This window comes from Mirounga leonina, unplaced genomic scaffold (genome assembly GCF_011800145.1).
Source record: "Mirounga leonina isolate KUSES-001 unplaced genomic scaffold, KU_Mleo_1.0 Mir_418, whole genome shotgun sequence".
NCBI lineage: Eukaryota > Metazoa > Chordata > Mammalia > Carnivora > Phocidae > Mirounga > Mirounga leonina.
Genome location: NW_023270739.1, coordinates 11,181,378 through 11,208,817, shown reverse-complemented (window position 1 = coordinate 11,208,817; position 27,440 = coordinate 11,181,378). Strand labels below are relative to the sequence as shown.

At 49.1% G+C, this 27,440-nt stretch overlaps 1 protein-coding gene across 2 annotated transcripts in view; it reads right to left on the bottom strand.

Moving 5' to 3' along the window:
* Positions 1–27,440, bottom strand: part of SYN3 (synapsin III) — a 410,509-nt gene that overhangs the window by 70,100 nt on the left and 312,969 nt on the right. For both annotated transcript variants that reach the window (XM_034987637.1, XM_034987638.1), the window contains one exon: positions 887–949. In XM_034987637.1, coding sequence (XP_034843528.1) covers positions 887–949 — 63 coding nt within the window. The remainder of the gene's footprint in view (positions 1–886; positions 950–27,440) is intronic.

The following is a 27,440-nucleotide window of genomic DNA, read 5'->3' as shown; positions in this document are numbered from 1 at the left end:
CTTATTTAGGAGTAAATCTCCCTTTCCTGTGGGCACCCTGATCCACACAGTTCAACTGGGGCTGCAACCATCTCCACATGTGCTGGTTAGGAGGTGGGCCCAGGAACCCAAGCAAGGCCTCCATGGGATTTACACAGAGATGCTGGAAAGAGACACGGTCTTTCTTCCTCTGCGGCAGCGAGCTTGGGGACCAGGGTAGGCCACCCACAGCCATCTTGACTATCTGAAGAAAACACCAGGCAGAGATAAACAGGGTCAAGAAATACAGGAGACTAGGTCTGATGGCTTTGCTTGGGCTCCGGGATCCAGCTCTGCCCAGACCTTTCAAGAACTCTCCCAGACTTCCTGGTGGCTCAAACCAATGGATTCTCTTTTGCTTCCTGATTTGAGTTGCGTTTCTACACTTGCGACTGAAAGATCTGACCAATTATGACAAATATGTCAGCTGTGCCTGTGAAAAATATATAATTTACTCTTGCAGAAGCTAACTGACTCCAGGGGCGTCTCCACGGAGCCATATGTATTCGCCTCCTTCTAGGTCCTGGCCCTGCACGTGGCGGGGAGATGGGTAAGACAGGAGCTTAGAGAGCAGCCGTGGAAATGAGGATGGGAACAAAAGAATCAGCATCTATAAAATGCTTTACATTCATTGCTCCGAATCCACAATCATAGGAAACAATTAACTAGCAACTCCTGGCAGGGTTCATTGGGTATAGACCGAGCTGGAGAGACGCTCCATGCTATGGGAGCTCAGAGGAGGGGTGGGGGGAGGACAGGGTGCATCCTGAGCCAAGATGGGTCTGGAGGGGGACAGAGGGAGAGGGGAACAGGTAGTCTGGGGAGGCTGCGTGGGTATGAAGGCCAGTATAAGAGCTGCTTCTCATACCTTTCCCATTCCAGCGTGGGCGTGTCCCAGCTTGACAACCATGGGGAAGTGTGGCGCTGTGAGCTGTAAGAGACAAGAGGAAATCACTCGTTAGCATCCCAGAGCAGTGCCACTGAGAGACTCTGGGCACCGTCTTTTCTGTAGAAATATTCAGTCATCTGATATTACCCGGAATCCCCACAAGAACGCTTTGACAGATGGTCATCCTGCTGCAGCTTGAACACCCAAAATGCCAGCAATCTGGGCTTCCAAAAGAAGCCCTGAGCTCTTAAAAGCAGCCTGCCTGGGGCACCCACCGAGAGACGGCAGGGAGGAGCAAAGCGAGTGGTTTCGGATCTTGGCTTCCCCACTTGTGCAACCTCAGGCAAGTTCTACATGGATCTGTGGCTCAGTTTGCTCATCTGTAACATGGGGGTGATGAGTATCCATCCCATAGGGTTGCTGTGAGGATCAAACAAATTATTATATGTGAAGTCTTTACGTTCTGAGTACCCAATGAACGGCAGCTTCGTGATTCCCATTATGGTTCTGCCTTACGTTAACCCCTCCCCCAAGCCCTCTCCAGGCCACCCTATGAGGTTTCTTAATAATAGTGGTCATGCCACCACGGACACAAACACGCATCGGGTGCACGTGTTGGGCACTGTTTTGAGAGACTGCCCGGTATCATCTCCCTTCGAGAGCCACACTACTTGTCCCTCTGGTTCCCTGTAGCATCCTCAGCTCCCAGAACACTGCCTGACCCAGAGAAAGTGTCTGATGATGGAGTCTGTGCTTCATTCAACCATTCCTCTTAGCAAGACCTAGGAGGCATGCATGCCTCTCCTTATGATGGAAGAGGAGAGGGCGCTCAAAAGATTAGGTGCAGTATGCACATGGTCACTCAGCTAGGAAGTGAGGGCACCAGGTCCAAACCTAGGCTATGCATTTCCTCCCTCATTCTGTTCATATGTTGTTTGAGATGTGTTTGCTTGGTGTCTGCAAGTCTTTTTGGAGGTGCTTGAGGATAAAGGTTATCCCTTCTAGTTATTTAGTAGTGACATCCTAGTCCCCCTACTTGGATCAGCCTGGCCCCCCTACTTGGATCAGCCTGGCCATGTCCTACTCTCTGTGCTGTCTGTCCTGGTCCTCGTCACTCGGTCCTGGATTGTCTCCTGACAGTGCTGTCTGTCCTGATCCTTTGGCTGCCTTTTTTTTTTTTTTTAAAGATTTTATTTATTTATTTGAGAGAGAGAATGAGATAGAGCATGAGAGGGGGGAGGGTCAGAGGGAGAAGCAGACTCCCCGCCGAGCAGGGAGCCCGATGCGGGACTCGATCCCAGGACTCCAGGATCATGACCTGAGCCGAAGGCAGTCTCCCAACCAACTGAGCCACCCAGGCGCCCCTCTGGCTGCCTTTTAAGAGGAAGAACCCGGCTCTTCTCTCTTGGTGCCCAGAGTCTAGTCTGACACAGGGGCGCTGCTGTAGGTGCTTTGGAAGGCTCTGCAGTGGGTCACGGAGCCATTCGATGGGCCTCATCTCATTGTTTACCCACTCAGTGGCTCCATGAGGCAAGCAGGGAAGGTTTGTCATCACCATTTCACAGATAGGAACACTGAGACTCAAGGCAGGTGCTGGGAAGGGGTGGAATTGGGACGTGAATGTGGGCCTGTCAGACCCTAAGCCTGAAAAGGTTTTCCCTAAGATCTAGCTCAGGGCTTCCTGCAGTAAATGAGGAATAAACAAATGTCCCCCTTATTCAAGCTAAATTTTTTTTTTAAAGATTTATTTATCTGAGACAGGGAGAGCGAGCACGAGCGCACAAGTGGAGGGAGGGGCAGAGGGAGAGAATCTTTGAGCAGATGCTGGGCTGAGTGCAGAGCCTGACATGGGGCTCGATCCCATGACCCACGAGATCATGACCAGAGCCAAAACCAAGAGTCAGATGCTCAACTTACTGAGCCACCCAGGCCCCCCCAGGCTAAAATTTATCACATCTTGGTGCTTAGAGACAACAAATGCATCTTTTAAAAAAAAGGGCAATATTTTATTTCAAAAGTAATATGTACTCACTATATAAAAAGTTTGGAAAATGTAATAAAGTGCTATGTTGTTATTATACAGAAGACAATAAAGATCACTCTCAGATTTTTAACAGTTTTGGTGTATTATCTGCTGGTCTTTTTTTTTTAATCTACAATTTTTTCTTTTTCTTTTTTCTACATTGGGAGTACACTGAATATCCACTTTTGTTTCCTGCTCTTTCCACTTACTGTTCTGTGGTAAGCATCTTCCTGGTGGCGATTACTTGTCCGTTTAATAGTTATTACAAAATATTTCACATATGAAAAAATACCTAAAGAGCATTATCATGGACAGCACCCCACTTAAGAAATAACCACTACCCCCATAGACGAAGTCCCTGATACACTTTCTTTTTTTTTTTTTTAAAGATTTTATTTATTCATTTGACAGAGATAGATACAGCGAGAGAGGGAACACAAGCAGGGGGAGTGGGAGAGGGACAAACAGGCCTCCTGCAGAGCGAGGAGCCTGATGCGGGGCTCGATTCTAGGACCCTGGGGTCATGAACTGAGCTGAAGGCAGAAGCTTAACGACTGAGCCACCCAGGCGCCCCCCTGATACACTTTCTTACCACACTCCCTTCCCTCCCACCCAGAGGTAATCATCATGATATGAATTCTGTGTTTATTATTGCCTCGCATTTATTCATATTTTAACTATTACATATGATTCTCAAACAATATGCACTCCACATTTTTAAACTTTATGTAAGTGGTATCAAAAGAATCTATTCTTGACGATCTTTTTTAGCACATTACATTTGTGAGATTCATGCGGGCTCCTCTATACAGCTTGGATTCATTTTTACAGCTGTATAGTATTCAATTATATGAACACATTACCATTTGTCCACTTCCTGCTGATGCACATTTAGGTGATTTCTATTTTTTCCAATGATAAATGATACTAGTGAAGATCTTGAACTCATTTCCCCTGCAGGTGCACAGGGGCATGTGCACAGGAGTGGAATTGCTGTGGCCGGGCAACGCTCTTCTCAGTTTTGCCAGATATTGCCAAATTTGCTCTCCAAAGTGGTTGTACCGACTTATGCTCCCACAGGCAGGGAAAGAGCTCCGGACACCTGAGGCTGAAAGACTTAAATTTTGCCAACCCAAGGGATGTGAAGTGGAATGAATGGGTACATTTTCACCAAATGGCTTTTGTTCCCCAGCAGAGTCGTAACACCTGGCCATCCACTCACAGACCCTGGGCACCTCCAGCAGTCCGAGAACTGCCCAGGTCACTACTGGGGCTTTATCTCCATCTCATTTTAAGCTGGAGTGTGTGTGGGGGGGGGGTTGAGGGGGAATGCGTGTGCTCTGTCTTCCCCTCCCCGTCTCCTGGCCTCATTATCTCCCCACACACTGACAGGTACTGGAAAGAACGTGGATGTTGGAGTTAAACTTACCCTCTAATCTGGGGCTGGATATTTAACCTCTTCAAAACTTAGTTCTTGGATCTGCAAAATGGGAATGATATTGCCTAACTCATTGGACAGCTGGCGGAAGAAGAAATGAAATAAGGAATGTCAAACTGCTTAGCACCCAGGGGAGATTCAAACTCAAAGTGTAAAGTAGGACTGAGAGGAGGAAGGAGCTAATGCCGGTTTTGTGGGAGTGAGGACAGAGGTAAAGGCAGGCTGGATGAAGGAGGAAGGAGAGCAGAGGCTGCTGCTTGGCATTATGTGATAGTATGGTAGGGGGTGAAATGAAGTCCAACAAAGGAAATCTGAAGGAACTTAGCAATCATCTTGCCTAACCCCCATGTTGCCATGTGGCGGTAGGTAGAATTTCTAGGAATGCTCCCCAAGGCATCCCACTCTAATCTCTGGGGGCTGCGAATGTGATGAGACTGTCATACAAGGATAGTTTTATGTTATATAGCACAAGGGACCCCAAAATATGGAGATATTTGGGAGGATCTAATCAAATCACATGAGCCCCTAAGAACAGAGAACCATTCTCAGCCTGGTGGCAGAAGGGAGAAGCAGAGAGAGTCGAAGCAGGAGAGAGATTCAGCACACTATTCCTGCTTTGAGATGGGGGTGATTACTTGAGAAGGAATGTGGGTAGCCTCCCGGAGCCAAAGGTGGCCCCTGGCTGATAGCCGACAAGGAAACGGGGACTCTAGATGTACCTCGCTGCAAAGAACTGAAATCTGCCCTAACAGGAATGAGTTTGGAAGCGAATCTTGAGCTCCTGAAGAAAATGCAGCGTGCTGGCACTTTGATTTCAGCTTTATGAGACCCTAAGCAGAGCACCTTGACAGGCCAGCCTGGACTTCTGATCTACAGATCTGTGAGATAATACAGAGGTGTTCTTTTTGACAGCTTAGGTTGTTATAGCAGCAATAGGATAATACCTGTGTGTGTCCTCCTAGAAACTGAAGCCCAAAGAGTAAAAAGTGATTGTTTTCATGCCCCACAATAGCAGAACGAGAAGTCAAGGCCATGAGTTTTTTTTTTTTTTAAGTTTTTATTTATTTATTTGAGACAGAGAGAATGAGAGAGAGAGAGCACCTGAGAGGGGGGAGGGAGCCCGAGCAGGGAGCCCGATGCGGGACTCGATCCAGGGACTCCAGGATCATGACCTGAGCCGAAGGCAGTCACTTAACCAACTGAGCCACCCAGGCGCCCAAGGCCATGAGTTTTGGGGGCACTTGGGTGACTCAGTCAGTTAAGCATCTGACTCTTGATTTCGGCTCAGGTCATGATCTCAGGGTCGTGAGATAGAGCCCCGCGTCAGCCTCCGTGCTTGGCGGGGAGTCTGCTTGAGATTCTCTCTCCCTCTGCTCCTCCCCCCATCTCTAAAATAAATAAATAAATAAATAAAATCTTTAAAAAAAAAATAAGTCAAAGCCATGAGTTTTGACTCTCCATCAAGCACTCTCTCTACCAAGGCACACTTCCCTGGGGACCACTTGCATATCTAGGGTACCATAAATTCTTTCTTCTAATCATAACCTGATCCATAAAATAATATCAAATCAAATGAATTCACTGAGTGAGTGAGTGTTTTACACACTGTGTTTTATGCTGTGCAGGACACAGAAGATGGAGCCAAGATTTCTTGTTTTAGAGAGGTGGGCTGCGCAGTGTAAGAGCTGAACAAGGTGGCATGGCAGCAAGTCTGGAGGGTGGGGTGGGTGGAGTCATGAGCACGTCTCCATAAGAAAGGAAGGCTCTGACAAGGATTCTGAAGGATGAGTAGATTGTGGATGGGTCACCATACCTCAAGGGGTGAACAGTGCAGAATACTTTGGTCTTCCCATGGCCTATGTCTAGATTTTTCATGAGCTCTAAGTAACAAAGACCCACTGGAAGGGAGGATTTATTTTATGATACTTAACATGAGTTTATCTGCCATAAAGTCACTGTGGACACGACTGCCGAATAGAATTATATATTTGAACTGAATGCCCTTTTCCAACACTTGTAACTAAGCTTGGAGGAATACACTCCTTGTAAGAAATAGTGGAATGAGACATTGTATCTAGATTTATAGGACACAGAAAGTCAATGTAGAAAAATTTGAGAATTTATAGGATGAGAATTTCAAAGAAAGTGTTTTGAAACATTGTTTAAAGCAATGCATTTTCCAGATACTAAGGGAAAATTTTCTTTGCCATTTCTTTGGTTGAGAACAGCGTTCTTTTTTTTTTTTTTAGTAGGCTTCATACCCAGCGTGGAGCCCAACGCAGGGCCTGAACTCACAACCGTGAGATCAGGACCTGAGCTGATACCAAAAGTAGGAAGCGTTGCCAACTGAGCCACCCAGGTGTCCTTAGAACAGCATTCTTTCTAGAACTGGCTGGGAAGACTCTAGGCTGCTGTTGGAGAGAAGAAAGGCAATCTGGGGCCAGGTTGTTGGGGGCTTTCAAAGCTGAAGGCAAGAGTCTGGGTCGCTTGGATGGGCAGTGGGGAATTAGTTCAGATCTGGAAAGGGAGAGTGACCTGCCCAGGGTAGGCAGGATGAATTGTATCCACAGACACTGACAGGCCACAGACCAATCTGGAAGTGATTACAACCAATGCCAAGTGCCACTGGTTGGGCCTGGGCTGGGCTGGGGATGGTGGAGAAAGTGGGGGCACTCCCAAGAGTTTTTCTTTTCTCTCTGTTTTTAAAGTGATGCTTTAAAAAAATTGAAATAATAGTCTTCAAATGACCATAGAAATTCAAGACGAGGACTCTCCACCACCTCATCATCTAATCAAATCAGTGTTTGTATTGGTCCATATTACTTTATAATCCCCATTTATACATCCAATTAAAAAATGGGATATTCTGCAATAATCTTAGAGGTAGAACTTTATATCTATCTTCTCATTTAACATTATACCCAAAGTTTTCCCCTCCTATTTTGCCACGGTCTTCTTTATTTTTCTTATATCCCTCCCCCACTCCCCAGCCCAGGTAACTGGTCTCACCTGCCTGGTGTGTCTAATGTGTACTCCTGCCCATTGCTTTTCATGCTCAATCTTTGCAAACACGTATACACATATATGGTTGAGGTTGATGTTTGTTTTTTCTAAAATGGCTCTTCTCATCGACTATCATGCCACGCACACTTCCTCTCCCACGTCAGTAGGTACACCCCTCACCCAACGGTTTTAAAGCTTCACAGTATTCCACAAGACACAGGTGCCATAATTCTTTGGCTGGTTCCCTATTAATAGACATTTGTGTAACGTTGTCTCTCTGTCTCTCTTTCTCTGCTGCTACAAGCAAGACCACCAAATATCTCTGTACAGGTGTCCTTACAAACAAGTGTCTTAATTCCTAGAGGCCAGGCCAAGAACTTTTCAAGGGGAGAGGTGGCAGAATTTGGAGACATTCTGGTAGGTTTCTCAAGTGGTTTCTAAGAGCTCAGGGAATGAAAGTGGGTGCCACAATCTCCCTGGGACAATCTCCCAGGCCAATGACAACTGCGTTTATGGAGTGTCTCGTAACAGCCAGGAATGGTAACCAGGCACTCTACAGACGGCCGCATCGTCCCCTCCCCGTGAGATGGATAAGAGATCACAGGCAAGCCATTTGCCCAAGGTCAGACAGGTGAGGAATGGTGGAGCTTCTCTCCCCTTTCAGGCTCTTTCCCTTCCCGAGCTGTTCAAATGCGTTCCAGAGGCCATTCCCATTTCCACTCTTTTGCAACAGGCCAGCCCCTCCCCTAACACAGATAGGTCACGGAGGACAAAAAATATCTTGTCGGCTATTTTCTCTCTTCTCTTCCCAACAATAGCTTTATTTAGTCCCCTTGGGGATGGGAGGCCCACCAGCCTCTGGCAGGCTCCTTGTCTCTGCTCACATGCCCCAGGGGCCCCAGAGTTCAGCACTGCCCAATAGCGTGAGAGGCCTGACATCCGGTTAGAAGGGGCAGATCAATTTTTAAAGCCAGAGATCCCCACCCTGATAAGGGCCCTATTCAAAAGTCTCCCAAGAAGCCAAAATAAGCCAAAATGGCCCAGGGCTATTGCTGGCTGGTCACTTGGGGGGGAGGGGGGTTGGGGCCAGAGTAGCCTGAGCCCGGATCAGTGCTGTAGCAACCTCCTCTCCAAGCCATGGAGTTGGAGAGCTGGGTGCGGAGGGGCCCACTGCAGCTTCCCCCAGAAGGAGGCAATTGCCTCTGCATTCATGAGTCTCTGGAGCTTTAAATGTCTTCAGTGTCTGGTCCTGGCTAAGTATGGAGAAAACAAGGCCGGGAAGAATCTGCAGGAGGAAAGAAATTGAGGACTAAAGAAGTCTGGGAAGATTTCGGTGAGGCGCTGGGCCTCCGTTCCATGCCTGTGAGCCTCCGCCTGATCTAGCTCTTGCTTACTTCTTCTGTTTTCGTCTTGCGTGTCTTCCTCCTACCCACCCCAACCTCTGCCTACCAGTTATGCACCAACCCACAGGACTTCCAGTTCTTTACTGAATGGGCCACACTCCCTTACAGCCACAGGGCCTTTGCACATGCTGATCTCGTTCTCTGAAAGACTCTGCCTGATGATCAATAATATAATATTAATTCAAATCAATTCAGTGGGCACTAGTTGCATGAGAACCATGTGGCTCGCATGGTGTTTTGTGCTGTGTAGGGCACATATAAGATTGAGACAAGGCCAAACCCTTCCCATACTTGGCGTCTCTGTTGAAATGCTCTGTCCCCAGAGAGTGCTCCCCTGGCCACAGGTCTAAGTAGGTGCTTCCTATTGTCTTCTCTATCACGCTCTGAACTTTCCCTTCATAGTGCTAGGCACCAGCTGTAATTCTATGTTCATTTCCTTTGTGTCCATCTTTCCACTCCCCTGTAGGCGCCCTCACAAAACAAGGTGATTAGCTTGTTTGTTTGTTTATTTATTATTAGTTTCAGAGGTAGGATTTTGTGATTCATCAGTTACATATAACTCCGCGCTCATCACATCCCGTGCCCTCAACGCCCATCACCCAGTTACCCCACGCCCCACTTACCTCCCCTCCAGCGACCCTCAGTTTGTTTCTTAGAGTTAAGAGTCTCTTATGGTTTGTTTACCATTGTATCTCCAGGCTCCACACAAGGACTGGATATAGTAGATGTATATTGTCGGATGGGTGTTAGAGAAAGCCTCCCATGGCAGGGAGAGAGATCACGTGCTAACAGCAGAATCAGGAAGAATCTGGGGACAAGCTGTTGATAAAGTTGGTTTGAGCAGACGCTTGCTAGGGAAGCGGTGGGAACTAGGGTGGGAATATGGGGAGCGGTAAGCGTGGCGGACGCTTGCACTAGAGTAGGAGTTGGGGATGCATTCTGCGCGCACTGGGCAGCCATTGTGGGTTTGTGTGCAGAGTAGACGTATACAAACCAGGTTTAGGAAGACTTCTGGAGGCTGTGGTAACAACAGCTCCCATTTCTGGAGCACTTACAGTGTAGCGGCATGGTGCTAAGCACTTTACATATATCACCTCATTTAAATCTCTTGCCACTTCTATGAGATAGCTCCGATTTTGACCCGCATTTTACAAACAAGGAAACGAAGGCCAACAGAAGTGAAGTTTCTTGCCTAGGATCACTCAGTAAGAAAGTGGGGGACCTAGGATTTAGCCAGAGCCCACTGCCCTGCTTCCACAGGGTGCTGCTTCTGGATAATCATTCTATGCACCATCAAGTGCTTCCCTTGTGCCCAGAAACGGGGTCCACTCATTTGATTGGCTTGGGTAGGTGGGTGGAGGCCAGCGGACTCATTAGGACAAGGCCGGCTACTGTAAGAACCAAACAGTTCAGGGCACGGCAGGAATACCATGAGCTGTGGAGCCAGAGGGACACCTCTACCCCCACCCCCTCACCAGAGTTCACATCTAGTACCAAAACTTGTGGTTATGAGCCCTTGGGCAAGTCACTGACCACTCTGTGACTCAGTTTCCTCATCTGCCAAACAGGAAGATCCTTGAAGAGGCAACATTATAATAGATGTGAATCACTAAACGCTCACTGCCAATGAAGAGGCTTATGCTGAGTTAGATGTCCGAGCCGGCACGTAGTAGGGCAGCAATCCACACGACTTCCCATTCCCTTCACATCTGGGATCTTGGGGACTTGGGTAGGGGGGACGTTAAAGGCTGTTCATCAGGACTCATTCAGTCCTTAGATACAGGAAGGGGAGATAAGAGGGGAAGGAAGCCTGAGGCCCCGGTTGTGAGCAGGGAGCATGATGAAGCCTTTGACAGAAATGGGGCAGCCCAGAAACGGGGTTTGTTTTGGGCATTTAAAAAAGACTCATTCAGAAGAGAGAACAAAAATATCCCGACAGCAGCTTGATAATCCTTAACCTTGTTATGCAGTATCTAACAGAATCTCCTTGGAATGTAAGCACTGCACACAAAGACACTCCTGTCTGGAGGGAGGAGAATGGATAAGATGACCTTTGACAGTCCTTTCCAATTCTATACTGCTGTGACAAACCCATAAATTCCCACCTCGATGACCGAGAACAGGTTGAGACAACAGCTTACAGGGCTCTGGGGGACCTGGTCCCTGCCTCTTTTCCCACCCCCATCTCACCCACATTCCCCCAACAGCCTCTGTCCCAGCCTTACTGGATTTCTTTCTGGCCCTGATACTCGCTTTGCTCCCTCCATCCACAGGGCCTTTGCACACACTGTTCTCATTGCCTGGAACCCTGTCCCTGCTCCTCCCAGCTATGCTTCAGATCTCAGCTCTAATGTTGCTTCCTCAAAAAGCTGGTTCTCACCTCTCTGCTTAGGTCATGGCCTGCTCACCTCTGTCTCCTTCCTAGCACTTTTGCCATTTTTAATTTATCTGTGTGATTGCTGGACGAATGTCTAACTCCCTACTGGATGGTAAGCCTATGAGGAGCTGTGGATCTGTATCTGTTGTTGCTTATCATTGAACCCTTGGGGCCTCTCCTGAATTATAAACCTGCCTCCCAAACCCAGCCCCAAGATAGTCTCACAGGCACCTCCAACTTAACATTTCCAAGCAACCTCAGGAATCAACCCTCCAAAATGCTCTCTCCTCCTCCAGTATCCTAACCTCAGTCACCGGGCCCTCCACCCACCCAGGTGCCCAAGATAGAGATCCCGCCTGCCTTCTTCATTCTCGAAACTGCCTTAGACCCAGGGAGGGGCCCAGGAAATGTTTGCTGAGTGAAGTCCGTGGTTTCACCAGCCAGCTTAACGCTCTCTGCCCTTGGAATCCCACCTCTGAACCTTCTGCATCACCTCCTCCCACATTTAGTGCGTCTTGGAAAAATACTGGTGGCATATTTAGAAAAATTAAACTAAACCTGCCCTACCAAAATACAAACATTCCTTTCTCTTACATTTCCTGTTTCCCTGAGAAACGGGATAGTCAAAAATAAACAAAGCGATAGGATGGCAATATTTGTCTGCAGATACGCTTTCCTTGTTCTCACCGTGAGGTTTATGGCACCGAACAGGCTCGGGCCGCCAGCCTGTCTCCCACGAGGATTCTCCTGGGTGCTGCTCACGGTGCAGACAACATCTCCCCTGGAACTGTGGCTCTGGGACCATCTGAATGACTCGAAGTGTCTCATGTCTGAATCCCATGGACATGCGCCGCCACGGCATGTCCTGTCGCCTGCGTTTTCCATGTCAATTTCTTCTACTCACAGGCTGTTCAGTTCCCTTTCCACGTGGGGAAAGCGCCCGTGACAAGTCTGATGAGCCCTGACATCGGTCCTCCTCTTAGTGACTTCAGAAGATAGCTAAAAGATAATCGCACCACTTCGGTGTCTGCATTTCTTTGTTTCAGTTTATGCTCACACTGTAATGTCTTAAGGTTAAAGATAAATCTGAAGTTTTGGTTAAAGTACACCTGTTGGTGTTGTATAGACGAGCACGGCTTACTTGGGGCTAGGAGCAAAGGGAGATACCATTTTCTCTGGGTCAGGGAAGCTGATTCGTGGGATGCCACAGCATGAGGAAGAAGAGCAAATGCAGGCTTTGAAGCCGGGCAGACTCGAGTTTAAGTACTGGTGGGGTCCCTTCCTACGGGTGCACCCGGGGGCAAGTCTCCTAGCCTCTTTGGTCTTGGCTGCTTTTTTGTAAATGGGAAGAGATACACCAGCAATTCAACTGATTGTGAAGATTTGGGTTTGTATGTCAAGTACATGCTACCTATAGCTGGATCCCAGCCAGAAATTCTCTGGGGATAATTTGAACCAGCATATTCACTTCCTAGGAAAAAACCCTACTTACCACCTGATGTAGTTATGAACGCTTCTTTTAAAGTTTTCGTTTCTGTACTATTTAATGTAAAATTTTGCTTTGAAAGGACTTAAAAATTATCATTAAGTTGATTAATGGATTGATCTGATAATCCTTACATACACAATGACTCTATGTACTTATTTTCTTGTACAGAAATATACTCAGCCTCTGATGATTGCATGCTGCCTGGTTTTTATCCTGTAAATCTTGCATAACCTTTCATTTAATACAGTGAGATCGGTAGCTGCAGATCCATCATAGCTACAGTGATAGTGCATGACTTTTTAAAAAAAATTTTATTTATTTACTTCAGACAGGGAGAGCTCAAGCGCACATGCGGGTGGGGCGGGGCAGGGTGGGGGGCAGAGGGAGAAGCAGATCCCCAGCTGAGCAGGGAGCCCACCACGGGGCTCACTCCCAGGAGGCTGAGATCATGACCTGAGCCGAAGACAGACACTTAACCGATTGCGCCACCCAGGCGCCCGACTTTTTTTTTGAATAACAGCTTTATTGAGGTGCAATTTCTATATCATAAAATTCACCTTTTTATAGTATATAATTCAGTGTAGGATATTCACAGAGCTGTGCAAATATTATCACTATCATCTAATTCCAGAACATTCTCATGGCTCAGAAAGAAACCCCATGCCCATTCGCAGTCACTCCCCAGTCACCCTTCCCTCCAGCCCCTGGCAGCCAATGTTCTACTTTTTGTCTCTATAGATTTGCATATTCTGGAAATGTTGTATAAATGGAATCATTCAGCACGTGACCTTTTGCGACCGGCTTCTTTCACTGAGCATCGTGCTTTCCAGGCTCATGCATGCTGTAGGAGGTGTCAGCACTTCATTCGTTTTTTTTTTTTTTTAAAGATTTTATTTATTTATTTGAGAGAGAGAGAATGAGAGAGAGCACACGAGAGGGGGGAGGGTCAGAGGGAGAAGCAGACTCCCTGCCGAGCAGAGAGCCTGATGCGGGACTCGATCCAGGGACTCCAGGATCATGACCTGAGCTGAAGGCAGTCGCTTAACCAACTGAGCCACCCAGGCGCCCAGCACTTCATTCGTTTTTATTGCCAGATAATATTCCATTGCGTGGATGGTGCCTGATTTTTAAACACGTCTTGGAATGGCCTGGATGTGTACTTCCAGGGACTGCACACCATGAAGGCAAATGAATGTCTTAGCAAGTTTCAATGAGCAGGGATAATACTTTGGATCAGAGAGAATGATAATAGCCAGCTGGGCATCTCACGGATGTATAATATTTGGGAGGGAAGAGGATTTTTTACTGGTAAACCAACACTGGCTTGCAGGTATCTGCATCCCGTGTGTATCAAACCTTGTCTGCTCTACTCCCCGCTGTTTCTTCAGCCCTTGCAAGCAGAGGGCCTGAGCCAGATCGCTAGGCCAATTATGGGAGCAAGCAAGACCTCAGCTTCTAGCACATTCTTACCGACTTTGTCTTCCCATAAATAAGTTGATAAAGAGAAGGGCTAAGGAGGAAGGATGTTTAGGAGCCAAAGAAGGAAGTTTTAAGAAATGTTGGCATGGGGTATCCATGAGCAGAGTAAGAGAGAGAAACTTATCCCTGGTTCTCTCTTCCCCTTACAAGACCATTATCCCTTCCCTTCTGAAAATGACCTTAATTTTCCAAATGCTCATGGCTAACTGTGAAGCCACTGAGAGAGGAAGCTTTGAGGTGTGGATTTTATAATCCTACCAACAAAGCTAAGATTGTGATTGCCCTTATATGTTTATTTTCATGTTTGTTTGTTGAGCTCCATGAGGGCAAGGCTAGTATTCATTTTGTTCATTGTTTGCCCAACACACAGCAGGTGTCCAGTACTTGTTGACAGAATTCCCCGAATGAACGTAGAAACAGAGTGCCGAGAGCTGTATAAATATTTGGCGCTCTCCTTATCACCACCATCATCATCAGTTTGGACTGACTACACTACTTTTAGAGATGCCCTCTGCCCCGCATCGAACCTCCTATCATTCCAGGGGCCCAGTATACTCTTGGTATCTCTGTCCTTATTCGGGCCCCACCAGGGCACCCACCCTTCCTTTAGCGTCTCCTTCCCGCTTCCTTCCATCTATGGAGGAGGCTGCAAAGCATAGTGAGCTCTTGAGTGCAGTTGCCTGGGCTGAGCACTGGGCTCTACCCCTGCCGAGCTGTGTGTCCTTGGGCAAGTTACTTTACTTTTCTGTGCCTCAATTTCTGCACTGATAGATAGGGTTAAAAATACTATGTTCCACATAGGTTGCCTCCGGGTTTAAAGTGAGTTAATGCATGGAAAGCACTTAGCTGTGCATGTCGGGAGGACTGGAACCATGCCGGCTGCCAGTATTATTGCTAACCCCCTGCTGTTCTCCAACCGCTGCTGGGTCTCCCTCTCTCACCGCTCCAGGCTTTCCAAGGTGACAACTGCCAAGGGGAATCTGGGCTTCCTTGTGAAAGGCTGGCAAGGGTTTAATGGGTTACCCATGTGGCCAAAGATCTGCAGTCGATGGATGTGTGTTGGCAATGGGGAAGGCTGTCCTGAGGTGATGAATCTGAGCCTGAAGAGAGAGATGGATGAGGATCATTCTCGCTCTTTCCTGGACTAGAGTCAGGAGCTCTGTTTGGACACTGTGGAGGGATCTGATAGCCCTTGAGGGTCACCCCAGCCACCAAGATGCCCACTCTTCCTCATGATGCTATGCCAGTGTCTCCTGCCTGATCTGACAGTAAGATGAACCTTGTCCTCCCTGAGGGGGCCAGACGTGGGAAGGGACCAATCAGCACAACAGAGCTCCTTCACTATATGAGGAAATAGGTCAGAGAGGCAGAGATCCTGTGCAGGGTCACGTCTCCGACTAACACCCTCCAGTCCCCGCTTTGCTCTGCCTCCCTGCTTATTTATTTATTTTTTAAAAATATTTTATTTATTTATTTAAGAGAGCACAAGCAGGGGGAGCGGCAGGCAGAGGGAGAGGGAGAAGCAGGCTCCCTGCCGAGCAGGGAGCCCGATGCGGGGCTCGATCCCAGGACCCCGGGATCATGACCTGAGCGGAAGGCAGACGCTTAACTGACTGAGCCACCCGGGTGCCCTGCCTCTGTGGTTATGAATAAGGTGTAAGAGAGGGAAGGCGTTGCCTTTGCTTTATCAGTAAGGAAGCTGAGATGCAGGGAGAAGGTACTTGTCCAAGGTTACAAAATGAAGCTGCGAAACCAAGCCTTAAACTCTGGGGTGAGGCCCCCTTGCAAATTCAGGAGTATTTGTGCCCCAGCCCCTGTCTTCTCTACTTTAAAAAAAAAATTTCTTCTATGGAACACATGCTATGCCGGCCCCGTGGAAGCAGCCCCTTGCCTCCAAGGAGGCTTTAATTGGGCAAGTTTCAGACAACTGTTGAAAAAAAAAATACCGTTCCCTGAGGAGGAATGGTGGGAAGCTTTAAAACAGTGCCTGCTTTTTATTGGGGCTTGTCTGCGACGGACGCTCTGCGCGGGGCTGATGTGCATTTTCCACCGGAGCCAAACAAAAACCTTGGACACGGGCCGGTAGACAGGGAAGGGTGCGAGGGAGGAGACGGCAGACAACAGAGTCACAGCCACAGAGGTCAAGGCCACGGTTCCATCCCAGCTCTGCCTGTCCTGGAGGAAGTGAGAACAGCCACCAGGTGGAAACGCTGCTCGCAGTTTGGAGAGTGCGCTGGAGGGGAAGGCTTCCTCGGATCCAGGAAGGCTCTTGGTCTCAAAAGCTGGCCGTGAGGCCGTTTTAAACCCAGATAACGTCACCCCAGCGTTCAGAGAAGATAGCAGGCAGACTCTCCACCTCCACTTGCCTGCAGGAGTGGAGATGTGGGAAGAGGAGTGCCAGTCTGGGGCTTGTTCTCACCCTCCCTTCCACGCTTCTGCGGAGGGAGAGGGGGTGGGTGCCCAAGCAGGACGGGGACAGCATCTCAACGACGGTCTGGGGAGTGCAATGGGGCCTGGAGTCTCCATAAGGTCTCCGTTGAAGGTGTGCAAGTGGATGCAGCTGAAGGAAAAGCCGTGAAACCCACCCAGGGTCACGAGTGACCTGCAAGACGGCAATTCCCAGGACCTGACGTTTCCAGGGAGTGCTGGAGGACACGGGTTCTGGGCGAGCGGGAGAAGAGGGGAGCACTCCTCTGCACCCAGCTGGGAGGTAGAGGGGGAGCAACACTATCCAGGTCTATGGAGGGGACCCTGAGGGAAAGGGGCAGGGTTCCCAGGACTGGCTGTCCTGCGTGGAGAGACAGAACGTGAGAAGCAAGCGGGAGCCCAGGGCAGTGCTGCAGAGAGAATGAAGCTCTTCACTGCAGGGTCTGCCGCTCAGGATGAGCAGGGAAATTTCCACCCTCTCTCCTGGAGGGTAAAACCATCAGGACCCGAGCAGACGCTGGGGCCTTGTGCCGAAGGGCAAGACGTGTCTCTGGATGTAGGGCCCCTTTAAGGAAGGAGTCGTGCTGGCCACCGATGACAGAGGCCAAGAATTATTCAGTGTCTATACGAGGCTGGCTCCATAGCAGCTGAATGGACCCTTCTCATTTCATCCTCCTGAGAGCCCTGTACCGGTGCTGCTGTTATCTCTAATTCAGAAGCCAGAGATCCAAGACTGAATTAAACATCTTGCCCAGGTTGGCAGAGGCCAGAGTCCATGATTTGGGACCACTCTGCCTCTCACAGAGAGGACCCAGGCCCTACCCTCAGGGGGCTCAAAGGCTATTATAAGATCTATAAACGAATGATTTCAACTCAACAATGTAAACATTCAAGAGAATTATGAAGAAAATGCTGTAGAAGCAAAGAAGAGTGAGTGTCATCTGTGAGGGATTGTTGGAAGAAGTCTCACGGACAAGAGGACATTTGCACCGGGTTTTGCCAGTCAAATAGGAGTTTGCCAAGTGGAGAAAAGGGCTTTCCAGGCAGATGTGTCCACAAGGAAAAAGCATAAGGGTGTGAAAACTCTTGGAGGACTCAGGAAACATCAGGGAAACCGCAGGGGTAGAAGGTCAATGGAGGGTGATCCTGGGAGAGCAGGGCTGGCCAGGGCTTCACATTTAAGAAGGCCCTCAAATTTGGGCTCTTTAATGTTTTTTCCAAATGACGATATATATACAGTCATTGTGTGTGTGTGTGTGTTAAAAACAATGGTTGTTAGATGTACAAATTAAAACTGTACCACTGTACCACAAATTTGGTTACCCTGTTCTGGAATTTCAAAAAAATAAACCTGGTGTCTCAAAAAACTGAAGGACTGTCTTCATCTTTCAGAAACACACAGATAAAAGGATTTATTTTCAGATAAAAGGATTTGCTTTAAAATAACCCAGTGTGGGCTGGGGGTGTAGAGGTGACAAAATTGGGCAGGCACTGCAGTGATGGGGACATGGATGGTCATCATCTTTCTCTACTTTCTTTGAACATTTCCATAATAAAATAACATGTTTTAGAGAGGTTCCTCCCTTACTCTGAATGGCTTTGGGGGGCCCTAGGATGTCCCTCATTATGAGAGAGGATGAATGAAGAGGAAGAGGGATCATGGGCTGGAAAGTAGATTGGAGACAAATTGTGAAAAGCCTTGTAACACTATTCTGAGAGGTTTGGACTTAATCCTGCAAATGACAGGGAGCCCAGGAAGAAATCTGTAGCAGGAGACTGACACCATTAGATTCGCATTTGGGAAGGCTAGCATCTGGAAGATGGATGGGGTAGGTGTGTTTGGGGAGAAGCGATGGGGGCAGGTGGAAGACCTAGCCCAAGGCCTATAGACAGCAGGTCAGCTTCTCATCCATACTGTCCCTAGGCCGGGCCACCAGGGAGGACCCAAGCTAAGTCAGCGGCCACGGGACAGAAAGGAGGGATGGATGTGAGCAAGATCTCCTTCATCTTCATTTTCCCAGCATCAGGGTCTATTATGGCTCTTTGTCACAACAAGTAATTCCTTATTGCGATATGTCAGTAAGAATTACTTACTGTCTCTCCTGCTAGACTAGGTGTGGCCAGATCATGCCCATCTTCCTCCCTCCTTATCTCCAGTTTAGCCCGATGCCTGGCAATAGCCAATGGTTGAGTGAATGGGTGAATGTACAGCACGGGGCCGTCTCTGATCACGAGATCTTCGAGGAAGGAGTGACTCAATCCCGCACAGCACCTGGCACATCACGTATACCCTCCGTCAATGTCTGTGGGTTGGTCTGAACTGATGTGGAATTGCAGGACATCAGTGCCGGAGATGGGCGAGGAGGGTTCTGACCTTCCCTTCGGAAAAAGCAATTTCCTCTCAGCACAAGAGCTTCCAAAAAGGCAGTGGTTTCTGAGCTGAAAGGGGATGGGAAAAAACGGGCCAGGCATAGGGTTTGTCCATTAATATGTCAGCCCTTGAAACTTATGTCTCCATCTCTCTCTTGGCTCCTTGATGAGATGCTTCCTCCATTTCAGATGGATGATGTTTTTCCCCCTTCTAAAAAAAGCTTTTTGATGCTTTTAAATTAGGCAAATGAGCAAGGGCAATGTTCATTTTTTCCTCCTTTCATTTTGAAAATGCATGGTGTGCCAAAGGGCCTTTGGACGGAATGTTCAGAGGCCACATAATAGAACAACATTGGCTGCCAAGCTCCTAAATCACTAACCAGACAGGACAATCCCAGCTCTTGGGACTTAGAGACCCCTGGGCCAGCACCATGAATCCCCAACAAGTGAAAAGATGGCTCACAGCCCGAAGTTGCAGCCGGGAAGAACACCCCTATGTCGAGGAACTGGAAATTCAAAGTGGTGCATGGCTCCTTGAGCTCACCTCTCTGACAGCTGCTTACTGACGGAGGAAAGTGGGTCCTCGTCTGCAAAATTTCAGGGAATTGGTCCAATGCCAATACCTCCTTTCTGAACTGCAGTTTACTCATTGGTAAAATGGGTCGAAGTGATGGAATGCAAAAGAATAAAGAGGATCTAAATGCAGGTGTCTACCTACCATCTCCTCTCTCTGGAATCTGTGATGTGTTGAGCTTTGATAACCAGAGTGGGGTTCTGAGACCAGCCGCATCAGGTTCACCTGGGCTCCCCAGCCCCACCCCAGACCTACTGCTCAGACGCTGCCTTTTGACAAGATGCTCAGGTGATCTGTGTTCATGTTAACATTTGAGAAACACTGGATTCTCTGACCATATGATCTTGGCTACGTCACTTTACCTCTGAACTTTATTCATTTATAAAATAAAAGGTATTGCTTTAGATGGCTTCTAGATCTGAAGTACTATAAGGTTCAAGGCCTGCTAATAAATACAAGCCTTTGATCCCAAAATGTACACAGGAGTTCCATCCCTGTTTAAAATGTCAGGTTTTGAAATGGCCAGATCATCAGTGAACATATGTTGAGGGGAGGTTGCTGGGCCGGGCTATGTTAGGGTGGTATGGACTGCAAGTATGACCATGCTTCCTAGATAGCCCCACTTGAAAATATTGTGTCCCATGATCAACCCTTAAATCCCAAAGTTTGATTTAGAAAACACAGGCTCCAGCAGCATTAGACACAGCCCCCACTCATGGTAGATTGCTTGCACTGATGTTCCCAATTATGGGCTTCTCTGCATCCCTGTCCTCTGCAATGTGATTTTACAGGTCCTTCCAATAAGAGATGGAGTCTATTTCTCCCACCCCTTGAATCTGGGATGGCCTTGTGACTTTCTTTGGCCAAGACAGTGAAGCAAAAGTGATGCTGGGGGTATCCAGGGGGCTCAGTTGGTTAAGCGTCTGCCTTTGGTTCAGGTCATGATCCCAGAGTCCTGGGATTGAGCCCCTCATTGGGCTCCCTTCTCGGCGGGGAGTCTGCTTCTCCCTCTGACCCTTCCCCATCTCGTGCTTCTTCTCTCTCACTCTCTCTCTCTCAAATAAATAAATAAAATCTTTAAAAAAAAAGTGATGCTGGTTCTGAGCCTGGTGTGCTCGGAGAGTTCCTGGAGAGTTAAAGGGCAGGGGCTACCCCTTTAGGATAGTGAGGCAGGACAGCACTGTCTTGAGAGCCAGGTAAGGCTGGGTCCTGGCTACCTTTGTCTTTTTCTGCCTCCTTCTTAGGGCAGGAATGAACCAGGAACTCCAGGCGAAAATGCCTTTCTCCAATTTTAACCCTTGCTAGGCATTTTAGAAGGGGATCATGACTTTGCTAAAAGACTGGAGCTCTAAAAAGAATCTCAGCCCAAGTGCCGGCAGGACAGCTGGGTTTTGTGGTTGCTGTTTGCACACAGCTGTGTGGGTGGTGGTCTGCACCAGGGTGCCTGGCTGAGAATGGGGGAGGCAAGAATAGGCACTCATTTGCTGAGCCATGCATGCACCTGGGGCTGGGGACTGTTTTTTCAGCTTGAAGGAATGCAGCCTTTTCCAAGTCGCCCCCCTCAGAGGGGGTGTCTCTTTCCTAATTCACTCAAGGTCTCCACATATGTTAGTCTCTCCTCCAGAGAGAAGGATAAAGGAGCTATGGGGATGGCCAAGAGAGGCCAATTCTGGGTTGAACGTTGCCTGCAGGACTTTCATTTTTATTTCTCATTTATCTTACCAGGTATGAATTACTATGGCCATTGTGCAGACTGGGACACTGAGGCTCAGAGAGATGAAGAAGCACCCCTAAGTTTACCCAGCTAACAGGAAGTGGGGCAGGCATCCTGACTCAGATCTGTGTGACTATCCTGATGCCCAGGGGACACCTGCCAGGTTTGAGAGTGGTGACAGGTAGGGATGCATCCTAGACTCAGATTCAACTTTACCTGCCTGACCTTGACACCTCATTGCCCTCACTGCAGAAAGGATAGAGTGAGCTCTGGAAGTATAAGCTAAGAAGGGGTGTTCTGAACCTCCACAAAAGGCCCTGTTTACTTATCATCTCACAGCTGGGCTGGATTAGTCCAGCTTCGGAAATAGCTTTCAAAAATCAGCGGGCTGGAAAAGTCCAATTTGTCCTGGAGAATGCATTGAGGCCCCACCCATACTCGTCAGTGCCCCCTGCCCTGTGTCCCCATGACTGACCTCTCTATTTTGTGGTCCATCTCCATCTCCTTCTCTGGGCCTCCATCAAAAAAAGTCTCAGCATTTTTTTCCTTGCTCCATCCCCACCTTTTCAAACTCTCGAAAGACCAAATTGGAAGGAGAAGCAGAGGAGGAAATTCCTTTTGGGCTGAGCTGCCTGGAGTTCCTTTCGCTTCCTGCCTCATTTCCATGAGGCCTACCTTTATTGAGTTGAGGCATGGGTCTTGAGGAAGCTAGGGGCTGTGTTTGGGGCCATTAGTGAAGCCCAAGTTCCTTCATCCCTGAGAGGCAGCTCAGAAGGGGGCTTGAGGTGACCTGGGAGAAGGGCAGCTGGGATGTGTTTTCTCACAGCCACACTTGGGTTAACATTCCAGAAAGTCAGGGCCGGGAGGGACTTACAGCTCAGCAAGTCCAAAAAGCTCTGACCCTGGGCTCCCTCTCCAGCGGCAAGGGGGCTGTGGACCTCCGGAAACTAGGTGCAAAAATGTTCTTCTCTACGTGTGAGGAACTGTATTTTTCAAGGAGAGCCTCCATGGGCTTCTTCTGTTTCTAAAAGGGGGCTGAGACACTGCCCTCTAAAAGTTAAGTACATAGAACACTTCTACTTTATATGTATTATTTGTAGAAGGTGATACTGAGGCCCAGAAAGGTGAAGTGTCATGTTCAAGGTCATCGAAGTGACTGAGCTCAGATTACAGCCCAGCAGAAGTATAATTTAGGATGGGTGGTGGGGGAGACTTGCTCTTCCTGAACATATTTGCCCGAAGTGGGGCCTTATCCACGGTGTTTAACCACAGAAGTTTGACCAGATAGCTCTAAGAGTAAGCAAAGACTTTAGCATAAGTGCAAAGACAAAATCTATGATCCAAGGGAAGAAGGGAGTCAAAGGTTGTCAAAGGATAGATCCTTGAAGATATATAACACACACCTGCACCAATCAATGGCAACACCCCTTCTCCCCCGACCTGCCTGCCCAAGCCCAGCTGGGGAACCTGGATATACTCCCGCCCCCTACCCCGATGCCTGGAATCCAGGAACACCACTTCCCAATTCACTGCTCTTTCCTCCTTGCCATTCATTCAGCCAATACTGATCAATTTCTCAACTCCATACCAGATGCCAGGATACAGTAGTGAGCAAGGGCTCTGCCTTCATGGAACTTGTTCAAATTGAGAAAACTGGTGACATCTTTATAATAATAAGAGGGGACTCCAGCCCAGGGTGGGGTGGCACAACTCTGTCGGAAAGAGGCTCCTCCTTGAGCTTTGAGGTGCCCCCTCCCTCCCCAAGAGAGGGTTCTGACGGGAAGAGATGACACCAATGGTCATTTGTTTAAGATTCGACATCCTCCATCTCAAAAGGGTCCCCAAGGTTTTCCTGACTCCAAGGACACTGTGGATTCCCAGTTCATAATAAATGATGCTCATGAGCATGCCAGCCCTTTTTTCTATGAGGCAATCCTTGGAGGCCTTTGCCAAGATAAACTGTTTGGCCTTCTGCCTTGAAAGTTGATCCTCTTCCGAGTCTGATTATTGCTTTTCTGAAACCCAGGGACAATGACATCATTGCTCCCTCCCTGGCTTGGGGATTTGATGGTCAGCATGAAGTCAGGGTTTGGAATGGTGCCTGCTCTTTGCCAATGCCCAGGGAGGCCTGGGGTGGGGGCCCTGGAGTGAAGCAAGCTTGTGAGGGAGGAGTGGGCTCTGTGAGGTCCCCAGAGGCTGGGAGGTGGGTTCACTTTCCAATCTGTCGCCAGCATCTGGGTCGGTCTTGCTGTACACAGGAAGGGCAGCATTCTGACCAGGGCCGAGTACGTATCAGTGGTTATGCACCTGCCAGGCTATACCAGTTGTTAAAATATTGGAATACTTTCATTTCCATGGGTGATCATTTGCGGGGTTGCTATCCTGGCATTCCAGCTGCCTTGGCTTTTCCCCTGGGCCAGCTCCTCACAATTCCTCCCATCGAGCCCTCCAGGCCCTGTCCAGCAGCCCTCTGATGGCTGACGTCTGCACCATACTGCAGATAAAGCGTGGCTACTACTCCTCGCAAATGGATGTAAGGACTGTGGCTGGCCCGTTGGTGGCCAGGCGCCTGCAGGAAGGCATGGCCTTGTGAGGGTGGGGCAAGGCCTGGGTACTGCTGATAGGAATTCCCTCTTGCCACTGTGTGGGCCCCAGTCCTCGCGTAATCAGGGGTTAACACTTCCTTTGCCGGGGCTGGAAGGCACCTCAGAGGTGCTCTAGTCCAGTGCACTCGATGTGCAGAGGAGAACCCGCAGCTCAGAAAGGGGAAGTCATTTGTTCAAGTCGTAGCAAGGTGGTGATTGATCCAGGCCTTCTGTCCATCCTTTCGGTTATGATACCCAAGGTAACATCGCCTGTACCCAAAAGGGCCTGAACTTGGGGAGAAAGATCACAGGTAGTGAGGTGGTCTATATATTCCCCTTAGAGCACAACTTTCCCCCAAACAAAAAGAAAGGTGGCACCACGTAGTGAGAAAACTCTGGGCCAGAGGAGAGCAACCCTGCACGCTCAGAGGCGCTGGTCAGTGACTGATGCCTGTGGGAGGGAGTGGGTAGCATCATTATGGCACCCAAGGCGAGCAAAGATCTTGGCTTCAAGGAGCATAAAGACATTCCAGACATTCTTCTACCCCTCATCGGCTCCCCTTCTACACCCATGGTCGGGTTAGCAGAACAGGAGACGTTTTCTCTGGTTTGAGTGGGTGTCAGACTTTGCTTCAGCAGGGAGTCAGTCACAAGCACATTACTCAGTAAATTTGGCACGGACCTTAGCAGTGGTCTCGATTTGGCAGTGCATGGGCTGAATGTGGTCTGCAGATCTATTTCTCTGGGCCTACCTGGTGTTGTTGAATTTTTTTTAATTAAGTAAGTTGCCAACACTTATAAAGTGGATTTTATATAAAAACTTGGATATAAGGCTTTTCTTGAATAATCATTAGGAGTCTGGCCACTGACGTGCCCATGTTTTTGGAGGCATGGCCAGCTCCTTTGGGTTGGGGCAGTAATTCTGTTTGCCACCCCCCACTCTCCTCTCTCCAGGGGGCTCCAGGCATTTGCTGGCCCAGAGGTGCTCAAGGTTGCCACCCTTGGCCCACCACCCCTGGCCCACCACCCTTGGCCCACCACCCCTGGTCCACCACCCCTGGCCCAGAGTCTTCTTGCCACATGACACTCCCTTGCTTTTTGTTTTAGAAAAGTTGTGATCTGGATGGAATACAGAGGCCACTTCAGCATTCATGAACTTTCTCCCCTTTTGGGTATGGGAGGTGTTGAAGGTCTCAGGCCCATCACAGGGACCGTAATTAGTCGTCTATTGGGCAGTGATTTCTGAGGCTCCTCTTTTCCTCTCTGCCCACTTCCTTCCCCAGCAATGCCATTCTTTCCACCCGGGATACTCGGCTCCTGACATTCCGTGGCTGAGTGCTGCACCGAGACCACTGCACTGTGCAGACATTTGCTGAACACCCATGATAGGTTCTGCAGAGGATTCAAGCATGAGAAAGGCTGAACACCCATGATAGGTCCTGCATAGGATTCAAGCATGAGAAAGACACATTTCCTGACCTTTAGTTTCAAGGATCTCAGTCATTTGTGGGCAATAGACAAAGACACAGATGACCAAAGTAAAGGCCAAATATGCTGTATCACAGGAAAGGTTTCAAAAAGGACAGCTCCCATCTCCCGGGGAAGGGACAGGAGGGATCAAGACAGGCCTGATGAAAGATGAGGTGTTTGAGATGGGCCTTGAAGGATGACTAGGATCTCAAAAGACGGGAATTGGTTGGGTGGGGAGGAAAGAGTGTTCTAGGCAGTTAGAGGGAATGGCTTGAGAAGAGGCTGGGGTGGGGAGGAGGGTGTGCATGTGGCGGAGTGTGGCGGGGTGCAGGGGCAGGGGGGAGATGATGTGGGCCCTAAGATTGGAGAGATGGGTGGAGCCAGGCCTGGGAGGACTTTGACTGCCCTGGCAGGACCTGGGATAAGATGAAGGCTGGGAACCCCATGAAAGCATAGACAAGGGAGAGGAGTGATTTACACCTCCAAGTGAAGGACTGACAGCTTACTTTTCAGAGGGAAGGAAGGGAGGGAGGAAAGTCGATGAACATCTGGGCAGAGGTGGGAGGGAAGGAGACGCTTGACCTGCTCCAACCAGGGAATGGTGAAGGGAGAAGCAACATGGGAGCATAGAGTCACCAAGCTGCCATACTAAGAATCATGGGCTTTCCCAGCTGGAAGAGGCTTTGGAGGTGTCCAGCTCAACCTCCTCATGTTACATTGGAGGATGCTGAGGGGCCCCCGGGAAGGGGGCAGTGGGGGACACAAATCCTGGGAGGGCAAAGCTGAGCAGTCTTACTTTCACAGGGCCTGACACATAGTAGGTGTTTGGTAAATGTGTATTGCAATGATTAAAATGTTGATTTCTGCCTGGAACTGACACTGGAAAGTTAGGTCCCTGGATACCTGGTTAGTAATAAAAGCCACGTGAGACTCCACCCCACCACCACTCCAAGGGAGCCCTCCTCTTTGGAGGAAGACCCCAGGGACACTTGTGCCCCCACGTGGGCGGTCAGGTCCCCTGTGGGGCCCGATGCTGGCTCAGGAGTTGGGGTGCCGTGAGCTATGTGCCCCTCCCTCCTGCCCACTTGCCTCCCAGGAGGCTTCTGTAAGCGGGTGGTGGTGGCCCAGCAGGTCGGTGGCTTCCTGCGGCAGCGGCCAGGCTGGGCATCCGAGCTGGCCCCGCGTGAGCTCACCGAGGCATTCTGAACATTTGGGAACACAGGAAGGGCTGCGCTTTGTTTAAGCTCCCTTTGTTTTCAAGTGGGGTCTGGAGCCCACGGGGAGGAGAAAAACAAAACCAGGAAAACAGATGGCTTGTTCTGCAGAGACAGCATGTAGACTCGCTGTGGCTTCTGTAAGTCCTCGTTTCCACCCCGGCCCTGTACACACACGCGTACCTGCCCATCCAGACACACACACACACACACACACACACGTCCCTTTACTTACACCTCCCTCAGGCACACAGAGACACAGACATCCCAGAAGCCGAGACTTCTGTACGTGGAGACACCACCCTCCAAAATAGGGACAGCCACACAGGCAGATGGCAGACGAAAACATATACACACATCTATCTAGAGACGTGGAGGTCCCTAGGCCCCGAGACACACACCCAATACACATCATCACACCAAGGCATCCGGACACATGGACACACCGAGACACCCTTGGAAACTCCGAGATAGCCATTCTCATGGAAAGATTCACAGACTGAACACACACACATGTACTCATCTCTTCTTCCCCACAGGGTCACCCTGTACAAACACAGAGGAGTATTTTCCCAAGGTGGCCCCTCGGGAACCTCTGTATCCTTAGAGAAGACCCACGGCTCCTGCCCCAGCACCCTTTGCTGCCACTCGCTCGGCCTTGGGCCTCAGACGTCTGGAGAGAGCGGACAGGCAAGACAGAGTTTTAAAAGGCTCCATGGTGCAGGGAGCAAGTCCTTTTGCCTTTCCCCCTTTCCCTGTGGTGTTTGAGTTTCTAGAATGTTCCACTTAATGTCCTCATGTAATTTACAAGTTTGAATTCTTCTTCCACAAAGTAAACTCTTTCTGAATAAGAAGTGAGGGGAGATGGGCTGGGAGAGAGGCCTCAGGAGGAGGCATCTGGGGCTGGTTGGAGCGGGCAGGGTCACCCTCCCTGCCCTGGGGGACTTAGGCACATTTCTCATTGTGC